This window comes from Mustela nivalis, assembly GCF_964662115.1.
Source record: "Mustela nivalis genome assembly, chromosome: 1".
Classification (NCBI taxonomy): domain Eukaryota; kingdom Metazoa; phylum Chordata; class Mammalia; order Carnivora; family Mustelidae; genus Mustela; species Mustela nivalis.
Window position 1 is genome coordinate 195,283,806 of NC_139020.1, and position 10,988 is coordinate 195,294,793.

General features: G+C 55.0%; 1 protein-coding gene across 6 annotated transcripts; it reads left to right on the plus strand.

Moving 5' to 3' along the window:
- Positions 1 to 6,641: 6,641 nt before the first annotated feature.
- On the plus strand, positions 6,642 to 9,520 carry RPL29 (ribosomal protein L29). 6 transcript variants are annotated; one of them, XM_082702006.1, is made up of 5 exons: positions 7,159 to 7,210; positions 7,426 to 7,475; positions 7,623 to 7,667; positions 7,982 to 8,046; positions 9,012 to 9,520. In XM_082702006.1, exons 3-5 carry the CDS (start codon positions 7,631 to 7,633, stop codon positions 9,399 to 9,401), a joined length of 492 nt encoding a protein of 163 aa, XP_082558132.1. In that variant the 5' UTR covers positions 7,159 to 7,210; positions 7,426 to 7,475; positions 7,623 to 7,630; the 3' UTR covers positions 9,402 to 9,520. The 6 variants fall into 6 exon arrangements, with proteins under 6 accessions (XP_082558130.1, XP_082558133.1, XP_082558131.1 ...); XM_082702004.1 differs by lacking the exon at positions 7,426 to 7,475 and having other exon boundaries at positions 6,642 to 7,210; XM_082702007.1 differs by lacking the exon at positions 7,426 to 7,475 and having other exon boundaries at positions 6,904 to 7,210; positions 7,629 to 7,667.
- The last annotated feature ends 1,468 nt before the right edge of the window (positions 9,521 to 10,988 follow it).

Below are 10,988 nucleotides of genomic sequence, written 5' to 3' on the forward strand. Positions count from 1 at the left end.
CCCTCTGTTCTGCATCTTTTCTTTTTTTAAACGTTTTATTTATTGGGGTGCCTGGGTGTCTCAGTGGGTTAAGCCTCTGCTTTCCGCTCAGGTCATGATCTCAGGGTCCTGGGGTTGAGCCCTGCTTTAGGTTCTCTGCTCAGCGGGGAGCCTGCTTCTCTCTCTCTCTCTCTCTCTGCCTGCCTCTGCCTGCTTGTGATCTCTGTCGAATAAATAAATAAAAATCTTTAAAAGAAAACGATTTTAATTTATTTATCTGACACAGAGAGAGACATCACAAATAGGTAGAGAGGCAGGCAGGGGAAGGTGTAAGCAGGCTCCCTGCTGAGCAGAGAGTCCGATGAGGGGCTCAATCCCAGGACCTGGGATCATGACCTGAGCCACCCAGACGCCCCTCTGTTCTGCATCTTGGTGTGCTGTGCCTACAGCTTCCTCTCCTCCCAACCCTCCAGGCTCTGTGCACAGTAGATGCTCGTGGTGATCGTGGGCGCAGCCCTGGCCTAGCAGACATAAGGGGTTTCAAGCTTGGAGTCCATCCACAGATCTCCTGGGTGGAGCCCGAGGTCATCTTTTCTCTTTGCTGCACGGCAAGCATCCCCCCCAGCCTGAGTGGCTGAACCTATTTGACGTGGAGGAAGGGTAGAAGGGGAATGAGGGGCAGCCCCTGGGAAATTGAAGGGTTTACCCAGTGACACAGCTGGGAAAGGGCAGTGCTCAGACCAAAGCTTATTGCCTATGGCCACAAGTCCTTCTTGCCTTTTAGGGTCCCCAGGCTTCCTGAGTGTGCCCCTCCTCAGATCCCCAGCTCTGCTCTTTCTGGTGTCCCTTGTGCCTCCCTAAACAGGGCTGGGTTTCCTTCTCCCTCATTCCATCCATGATGTGCTGGGGCCTCGGTGGGGGTTTTCCTGAAGCCCTAAACGGGGAGCAGACAAGAGTAAGCCCAGAGCCCTCCAGGGACCTCCCCCACTCCACCCCCATGGGGTACAACCCTCCTGAGACCCTCATGGCCTCTCTGTCCTTCAGCCTGACAGGAAGATGCTCCCCACCCCCGACCTCTCTTTAGCCTGGGCCTGGACGGTGGGCATCCGGGCAGGACAGGGTAAGGGGAGGTGGAGGGGCTGTGGTTGCCGTGACAACGATGCTTCTGGCTCCCTGGAGGCTGCTGGGGAGGGAAAGGAAAGGGTGCCTCCCAGCTCCCCGGCTTCATTCTTCCTTTTCAGACCCTCTTTGTTCAAAAGGAGTTCCCTTGGCTGTTTTGTGTTTTCCACCTCAGAGGCAGGAGTGGGGCGGGGTGGATGTGGGGTGGGGAGGCACTCGGGGGTGCAGTCCTGGCCTGTCCAGCCCCCTCACATGCACCTACTCCACGTCCCCACCCCCCACCCCGCCAGTCAGTTCTCTGAGCCACGGATCCTCCCCTCTATTCACATCCTGCCAGTCCCCGCCTGCTTGTGGTCGACTGACCCCTGCCTCCTCCCGGGGTCACCACCACCACCACCACATGTCTTCCTTTCTAGGCCTGTCCTGGGTGAGTGGGTCTGAGAGGAGGCAGGGGCTAGCCCAGAGGGACTCCCACTTGGGGCATCTGTTGACCTTAGAGGCCATGGGCTTCTCCCAGGTCATCCTGGGTGGGGTCAGTGTTATGGGGTTCCCTCTATGGCCCCACCGGGCACACACCATCCCATCCTCCTCCAGGTCCTGGTGGGCATCTGGACCACAGCATCTCCTCCATTGGGCTGTGGGACCTCTAGCAAGTCGTGCCCAAGGACTCTTGTCTCTCCCATCTGTGAATTACCATAATGAGAACCTCATCTCCCCACAAGACTGCTGTGCGGTCTTGGGAATGCACAGGCAGGCTCTGGGCGGCTTCCTGCCTGCTCAGCCCTGGATGCGGCTCTCCCTCACTGTTACAGATGGGGAGACTGAGGCTCAGCGATGCGAAGGCATTCTGCTGGTGAGCGTCAGCGATGCGAAGGCATTCTGCTGGTGAGCGGCAGCAGATTTGAACCCAAGCCCTCCTGATGCCCAAACCACGTCCTCCAGTCACTCTGAGGTGGACCGGCAGGGGCAGGACCCACAGGCTTCCCTTTCTCTGCCCTGAGCTCTCTTTGGGAAAGACACCCCACCCTCACCCCCCATCACCACCAGGCGCTTGGAGTCACGGGGACCCAACCCACCCTGAACCACCTGCCAAGAATGGACAGACAGAGCCTCGATCCATAGGTTGGGGGCGGGGTGGAGAAGCAGGTGTATTTGAGAGAGAGAGAGATCAGGGAGGCTCAGAGGGTTCCCAGGAAAGGTGAGCTCCAGCCTGTCAGCCGCTGCATAGTCCATCCGCGGGGCCGTGCTGCCCCCTTGTGGACAACGGGCTCACATTCCTCACTGCAGATGCCAGAACACTCCTGGGCGGGGGGAGTGGGTGCTGAAAATCAGTGGCCTGGGGCTGTTGAAGGCATACCCAGGAACCTGAGGGATGGGCTGCACCTCCAAGCCTCCATCCGATCTGTCCTCTCTTCCGCCAGGTCCTGAGCTGCGGCCTGGAGTCAAACCCTGTACATCGCCTTTCCTTCTCCAGGAGCTTTGAATCTCAGACTCCAAGAGGTAAGTGAACTTAAGGGTTATATTCCCCATCCTTCTATTCCATACTTGCTCCTCCATCCCCAGTAAGTAAAGCACTGCTGGCACACCTCTTGTACCAGGGAATTCACTGCTCCGTGGTTTGGGGAAAATTCTGATTGCAGAATTGATCCTCTTCTGTGGATCTCGTATTTGCCTCCATCAGTCACAGCTCAGCCTTCTGGGGCCACCCAGGGCCAGGGGGGACCTCGCACTTGGGCATTTCTAAGCAGATCCAAAGCCCAACTCAGTGGTTAGGGGGCTCCTCTTCTCTGTTCCCTAGTCTTCCACAGAGAAAATATCCTGGTTCTGATAATCCCCTCACAGTCCCTCTTGTTGGGGCATAGTGGAGGTCCCTATCTCTCTGGAACTGCAGGACTGGGGGGACCCAGGACGCCTGAGGACTGTGACTTCCCCCATCCTGTCCCTCCCTTGGAGCCTGTCCTCAATTTTAGCACTCAATTGCCACTGACACTCTTTCCCTAAGCCTTGTCCCCCCTCCGGAGGCCTTGTGGAGAAAAAGCATGGGTGGGACGGACAACGATTAAGCACCTAAGGCATACTCAGCGCAGTGTCCAGTGCTTTGCTCAAAGTACCCAGTGTCACCCCGTGAGGCAATTATTGTGTTTGTCCCCAGGTTATACCCAGACTGAGGCTGAGAGAGCCGATACCCAACGTGGTAGAAGAGTGGACTGTTATCCCTGTGAAATCCCTCCAGGCTGCCTGGCTTCCTGCCTCCTGATTCTGCGATCCGTGTGGATTTGTGAAATGTGTACATTTAATTCCTCAGATATTTACCAAGGTCCTCCCTGTACCCAGGACCATGCTAGGCACAGCGAAAACAACCCCGGATGTCTCCGACCCTCTTACTTTGCTGAGTGGGCCCCACTGGGTCCTCCTTACTGCAGTTGGGCTGTAGCTCTGGACAAGGCCTGGGCGAGACACTGCCACTGCCAGTCACATGGCACAGAGGGTCACATCCTGCCCAGTGGAAGGCTTGTCTGGTCTCCGGGCCTCACCTCTCCATCTTGCGCCCAAGGCACTGGCAAGGAGCCTGGTGGACAGATAGTTGGCCACGTCCAGTGAGTGGCTCTGCCCAAGGCTACAGAGGATGGCAGGTGGACCCAGGCCTCCACGCGGATGGAGGCAAGAGCTGCTCACTCGCAGAGGGTAGAAGTGTGTGGACCCTGGAGGAAGGGTTAAGTTTTTCAGCTTTTTTGTGTCAGAGATTCCTTTGACATCTTAGTGATGTTTACTGATCTCTTTCGGAAAATGTGTGTGGGGTGAGTTTGTTTGTTTGTTTGTTTGTTTAAAGTAATCTCTCCACCCAGCATGGGGCTTGAACTCTCCGCCTCAAGATCAAGAGTCTCATGCTCTTCCGACTGAGCCAGCCAGGTGTCTCCCAGAATAATGTTTTTATTTTCATTTTTTAAAAGATTTATTTATTTCTCACACACACACACACACACACACACACACACACACAGTGAGAGAAGGAACACAAGCAGGGGGAGTGGGAAATGGAGAAGTAGGCTTCCTGCTGAGCAGAGAGCCCAATTCGGGGCTCGATCCCCGGGATCATGACCTGAGCCAAAGGCATACGCTTAACGACTGAGCCACCCAGGTGCTCCCAGAATAATGTGTTTAAATGTGTAAAATAAAACAGGATTACAAGGGATTTTCATGAACAGGGAAGGATATCCATGAATTATGATTGAATAAATAAAATCAGGTTACAAAAGAGCTTTTTTTTTTTTTAAAGATTTTATTTATTTATTTGAGAAAGCTTGAGGGTGAAAGAGCATAAACGGTTTTGGGAGAGGCAGAGGGAGAAGCAAACTGCCCTGCCAAGCGGGGGGCCCAACGAAGGGCTTGATCCCAGGATCCCAACATCATGACCTGAGCTGAAGGCAGATGCTTAACCAACTGAGCCACCTAGGTGTCCCAAACAAGCTTTTATGGAAGGAAGGAAGAAAGGAAGGAAAAAAGGAAGGAAGGGAAGAGAGAGAGAGGAAACTATCCTTATATATAGGGCAGGCCCTGCCGTCTTTCCTTACCTTGAAAAGCATAGCAGCCGATGGCTCCAAGGTCATGTTCCCCTTTGGCCCCTGAATGAGTCCCCTCAGATCACTGTCAAAGTTCCTGGCTCTCATCACTGCTCCCCCTTTGTCTAGCAGCTGGGATCCCACCCTGGGCCAATCCCTCTAGCAGCTCCAGTGTTCACGGATGGCCATCACCTGTCCCTGAATCTGCCTCCCCTGTCAGACTATGGCTCTCTGCTCACTGCCTGCTCTGCCACTGTCCTAACAGCCTGGCAAAACTGAGTTCCGAGCAGGTGTCACTGTCCACTTTTTAGGAGCTCACTGTGGGAGCTAGGGCTCAGCCGGAAGGCCACACGATGGAGCAACCTAGCTCCTCTAAAGTCATTCCAGCGCCTTCTGCTGGCCCCTACCTGCCAGGTCCTCTCTCTCAAGGGTGCAGCAGTCAAACCTTCTTCTCTCTGTCTCACCCTTTGCGTCCACCTCTCCCACTCACTGAGCTGAGGTCCTGACTCGCCGGCATGGGGCCACCCCTACTTCCCACAGTCCCCACCTCTGCCCCCGGGCTCTCCCATCCGTTCTCAGCAGCCCTTGGGACTACTCCTCCAGACACCTTCCCTCTGGCTTCAACTGTTTCTTGGCACTAGGTCCCCTGCCAGCATCTGAGCCTGCTTTTCATTCTCCTGACTCACAGTTGCCAGATTTCTCTCCCCCTTCTCAGGAATGCTTTGGTAAGGAGTGACTGCCATGTCCTGCCTCCACATCCTCCTTCCCCCTTCCACATCCCGGCTCTCTGCAGTATGCTCCTGTCACTCCACGAATCCACCTTGCCGAAGATTGTCCATCCAGCCGGTGGTTAGTAAGTTCCTATTCTGCATCAATGCTATGCCCAGCAGGGGGAAAGGAAAAGTGACCCAACCAGTCCTGAACTCATGGCACTTGTGCCAATGGACACATACACTAGTAAATAAAGAACAGGATTAGAGTCTGGAAAATTCTGTGAAGGAAGCAAAGATAATGAGAGCACAAAAAACACCTGGGGAGATGGAGTGGAGTGTATCTATTTTATTTTATCATTATTTTTTATTATAAGAGACTTTTTTAAAGGTTTTATTTATTTATTTGGCAGAGAGAGAGAGAGAGAAATCACAAGTAGGCAGAGAGGCAGAAAGAGAGAGAGGAGGAAGCAGGCTCCCTGCTGAGCAGAGAGCCCGATGCGATTCTGGGCTCAATCCCAGGACCCTGAGACCAGGACCCGAGCTAAAGGAGGAGGCTTAACCCTCTGAGCCACTTAGGTGCCCCTGGGTGTATTTATTTTAGATGCCCTATCTAAAGGCCTCTCCAAGAAAGCAGGCATCCAAAGAGCAGTGAGAAGGTAGTCCAGGGGGAGGAATAGCAAGTGTAAAGGTCCTGAAGTCAGAACAAGGATTCAGGGGCGCCTGGGTGGCTCAGTCAGTTAAACGTCTGCCTCCGGCTCAGGTCATGATCTCAGAGACATGGGATGGAGCCCCAGCATCGCACTGCATTAGGCTCCCTGCACTACTCCTTCCCCGCTGCTCATGATCTCTCTCTCCCAAATAAATAAATAAAATCTTAAAAAAAAAGAAAAAAAGGAACAAGCATTTATGTTTGGCAGGAAATAAAAAAAGCCCATGGGTTTCGATGGAGAGACGGGAATGATCAGGAGAGGGTTGCCAGGCTTTGGGGAGGTAAAGAGTTTATTTCCAAAGCAAGGAGAGGCCTTTGAAGACTTTCAATGACATGATCTGCTTTGTGTCTTTAACAACGCCCTCAGCCCCCACTGCTGTGTGGAGACTGAACTGTGGGGGGAAGAGAGAAGAGTTGTCAGGAGGCAAAGCCTAACTCATTTTCGATGTCCAACAGGCATCTCAGATTTAATGCATCTAAACGGAAACATCTGGATCACTGGCCTCCTCGAAACAAAACAATAAAAGCCCTGTTCCTCCCAACCTTCCCCATTTCTGTGAGCAGTACCAGCATTCACCCAGATGTCCAAGCCCCAAAACTTAAGGGCCATTCTGGCCTCCATCCTCTCCCTGATCGTCTGCATCCCAAGTCCCGGGTACGTATCCACTCTCCTCCACACCCGCTGCCCCGCTGGGTTCCAGGTTCCCTCGCTCTCCGTGGAGCGGGACACCAGCCTCGTCACAGCTCCCCTGCCTCACCTCTGCCCCCTACAGTCCATCCTCCGCTCAGCAGCCTGGGCTGGGAGAACACAAATCTGTCACTCTTTGCCTAGCACGCATCCCTCAAGGACTCCCTTCGTCTCCGGGACCTCTCACGAGAACTCAGTCCCAGGAGCTTGGTCCAGGAGGAATGAATGTAGGTAAAACCTGAAGGTCGCACAGCCAGGCTCGTAGCACCGCCTTTGCGTCGGCTTGTACCGTCCCGGGCTTCGGAACTTTTCTTCCAAGCGCCGGGGGAAGCTTTTCCAGAAGTACCTTCCGGCCTCGACGACCCTATTCCCGTGCTGCACCGCGGCCTTCCTCTCTCCCTTTCTCTTCCGGCCCGAGGCGCTTCGGGAGCCGCGGGCTTCGGTGAGTCTTGGCCGCGCGGTATCTGGAGCCATCCGCGGCTCCCAGCCGGCGGCCGGACGCAAAACCGGGAAGGACAGGGAGGCCGGATGCATGACTGTGGGGAGCGGAGGGCGTGGGGCGCGGGTGGACCTTGTGGATTCTCGAGCAGTGGATGGGAAGAGGGAGAACTCGGATTTGGGGTAGAACGCAGTGTGGTGAGGGAGGGTTGGTTTCAGGGCCGTCTTAGCCGAGCTCTGGAAGCCGGGACCGTGTCGGGTCGTGCTGAGTAAGTGGACGCCGGTGGGAAGCGGCAGCAGATTCAAGGCCTCTGTGCTGCACCAGCGTCCTGGCTTCTGGCCTCACGTCCTTCCAGGTCAGCGCCCAGCCAGCCCTGCGAACCCCCCCAGCCCTGATCTCCACTCTCCTCCCCCAGGTGCAGACATGGCCAAGTCCAAGAACCACACCACGCACAACCAGTGTAAGTTCCTCCGCCCGGCCTCGGTGTCCCTTCAGACCCTGGCAAGGATGAGTGGTGCTGGGGCAGGGCAAGGGGACGCTGTGGGCCTGGGGCTGGTTTTGTTTTCGCCAGGATGGCGTTTGGGTTACAGTTGAAGAAGCCAGGGGTCCTCTTGAGATGCCCCCAGGGCTTTGCAGCGGGGATAAGAGCTGGTGCAGACCTCGGGGAGACCTGCTCTGGGAAGTGATGGTTTCCCCAGGCTGGCCGGCTGTGATGTCGTCTGGTCTCACTGGAGCAAATCTTGTTTGGTCTAATTCCTTCGCTTCCCCTCACAGCACGAAAATGGCACAGAAACGGCATCAAGAAACCCAGGTCGCAAAGATACGAATCTCTTAAGGGGGTGAGTGAGAGGGGTGTCCGCTTGGCCCCGGTTGCACAGCCACAGCCTCTCCTGTATCTGTTTCCAGCTGAGCAGCAACATTAGTAGCTGTCCCTCGTCTTCCCGGGACTACCAAAGCCCACAGGTTCTCTCTCCAGCCAGCTTTTGCCTGCACTTCATGTCCTGCCAAAACTAACCTTTCCTTGACTTTTCCCAGCCCAGGTGGTAACTGCCCAGTCGGGTGTCACCTGCCTCCTGAGGGTAGTTGGACTGTCCTCCTTGCTTATCCAGAGCACTTCAAGGGAAGTGCTGTGTAACTCTTAGAGCCTTGCATTCTACCAGCCTGCGGCCTTGATCGGACCCAGTCAGTGCTGGGCTTGGGGCTGTGCCGAGGAGTTCTAAGGATTGACTGGGAAGGCTGAGGCTGTAGGGTCTAAACGGAACGGGGTCCTATCTCTCCCCTGTCCCCTTGGTCTCTGGTCTGTGGAATGAACCATTAAATCTCTGGACCTCGGTTTCCCCGTCTTGGTCTCTTTTTCAGTCTCATTTGCTATATATCTGTTAGACCAGGCTTGATGCTTAACTGACTCCTTCCTTTTAAAGAGGTGGGGGTGACCCTGAGGGGTGTCAGGAAAGCCTCCACCCTGCAGGTCTGGCAGAGGCAGCAGCCTTCGTGTGTTTGTTCTTTCCCTCTGCGCTTGCATTTGAGCTTCATTGGGCTCTGGGCTTGTAGCCCTGAAAATACCGTCTGTGTGTGGCATTAGCAGAGTGGAGTGTTGGCCTTGGGTGTTTAGTGCATGTTTCTCAACAGGTAGTTTGTAAGGGATGTAGATCTCAGCATTTAAGTTTGACGTAATGCTGTCTATGCCCCCAGTAGGGCTTGGCTGGAGCCCCGTAGTCTCCTGGGTACAGGTGTGGAGAGGGCCACCTGCAGTGGCTTGAGGCCCCACATGCACTTAGAGCCTTTGCCTTGCCTTGCCTTCCAGGTAGACCCCAAGTTCCTGAGGAACATGCGCTTTGCCAAGAAGCACAACAAGAAGGGTCTGAAGAAGATGCAGGCCAACAACGCCAAGGCCATGAGTGCACGTGCCGAGGCTATCAAGGCCCTCGTCAAGCCCAAGGAGGTCAAGCCCAAGATCCCAAAGGGCGGCAGCCGCAAGCTCAGTCGACTTGCCTACATCGCTCACCCCAAGCTCGGGAAACGTGCTCGTGCCCGCATTGCCAAGGGTCTCAGGCTCTGCCGGCCAAAGTCCAAGGCCAAGGCTCAAACCAAGGCCCAGGCTTCGGCTGCGACTCCGGCTCCAGCTCCAGCTCCTGCTCCTGCTGCAGCTCAGACTCCCAAAGGTGCCCAGGCCCCCACAAAGGCTCCAGTGTAGAGTCTTCTGTCTGCCAGTGTGAGGACAGAAGGACTGGTATGACCCCTGGGCTTCTATCCGCATGGGGCTGGTGTCCTCCTGTGCTATTTGTACAAATAAACCTGCGGCAGGATCTGTCATTTGGCCTGTGTCTGTGTTCCAGGGACTGGAGTATGGAGTATGGAGTATGGGTGAGAGTTGGGGGAAATGGGGCCCTGGAGTACAAGAAAAGGACCTAGTGAAAGACATGGTGGAGGGCTTTAAGGAGGCTGGGGCACATAGTCTGCTGGCTTGGGCAGTCTGGTGGAGAAAGAGAAGTCCCAAATACCCTGGTAAGCCTTAAAGTTTACCCTGGGGATAAAGAGAAGGACCCTGCTGAGTTTTGGACTCTGGCCTGAGGCGGTCCAGACTTAGGCTGTTCTAGTGTACTCAGCATCCACCACTCTGGGTTGTGCTGGGGCCTGTGGGACACAGGGCTGTGGGGGCACCGCCTTAACTAGCACAAATGGGCCAGACCTGACTGTCCCCCCTGGATCAGCTGCTTCATCTGCAGAGTAGAGCAGCTAGCGAAGCAACTGGTATAGAGTTCTAGGCATTCATGGAGGCTTCCTTAGAAGGGCCAAGCATATCACTTCCTGGTCATGCAGTCCTCAGAAGCAGTCTTTGAGTATGGTTGTCCTGTAACATGTGGACCAGCCTTGGCCACATGGGGGGGGTTCTGAAAGGGTTGCACTTCCTGGGGCACCTGGCTGGCTCAGGTGGTTAAGCATCCAGACTCTTGATTTCAGGCTCAGGTCATGATCTCAGGGTTCTGGGATCAAGCCCCGAGTTGGGTCTCCTGCTCAGGAAGGGGTCTGCGCTCTCCCCTGCCCCTCCCTACCCCCTGCACATGCACACACTCCCAGATCTTAAAAATGGAGGCAACAGGTAACATCCCATGATAAATGGTCCCTCTTGCTCTAAAGTAGGTATTCTCTTTGTTTCATATGGAAGAACACTCAAGATCGCAGAGCTCTGGGACGGAAGTAGCACTGGGACCCAGGCAGCCCATGTGGGACCCCAGAAAGTTTGCGCAGTCAGGGCTGGGCTGCTAGCTCCTGACTGTCACCCTGGCATGCTCTGGGTGGTGACCGCCCAACACCAAGAGTTGTCAGTTAGGTGGGGTCTTGAACCAGGATCAGGTTTTCTGTCCTGAAGGTAGTTTGGCCCAGCCTGAGGTCATCAGGTCGGGTGGCTTCCAGTAAGGCCTGTGTTATAGTCCCCATGATGGCATGAAGACTCCTTTCCCCTGTCATCCTGCTGCAGTCCGAAGAGGGAGGCCACACCCCACCTAGGTCAGGGGCTTCAGCTAGGCTTACTTAAGGTCACAACCAACTTGCTATCAGCCTCTAGCTCCCACATGGCACTTCCCTTGTATAGAAAGCACAAGTCCCTAGTTTTTGCATCTCAAGTCTTGATTCCCATTACCTACAACCTATGTGGCATTGGGCAAACTATTCTAGCAGAGCTTCTACAGGGGCTCAGTGAAGCCTGCCCCCAGGGGCTGCTGGGAGGGCTCAAAGCAGATGGAGCTGGCCCAAGTCCTGTCCTGGCACAAGCAGCGGCTGG

Excerpts from the sequence above, each read along its gene's own strand:
- RPL29 (XM_082702004.1), top strand. The coding sequence starts at position 7,631 with ATGGCCAAGTCCAAGAACCACACCACGCACAACCAGT. Across the intron at positions 7,668-7,981 it reads CCACACCACGCACAACCAGT|CACGAAAATGGCACAGAAAC; the intron begins GTAAGTTCCTCC and ends TTCCCCTCACAG. Across the intron at positions 8,047-9,011 it reads GATACGAATCTCTTAAGGGG|GTAGACCCCAAGTTCCTGAG; the intron begins GTGAGTGAGAGG and ends CTTGCCTTCCAG.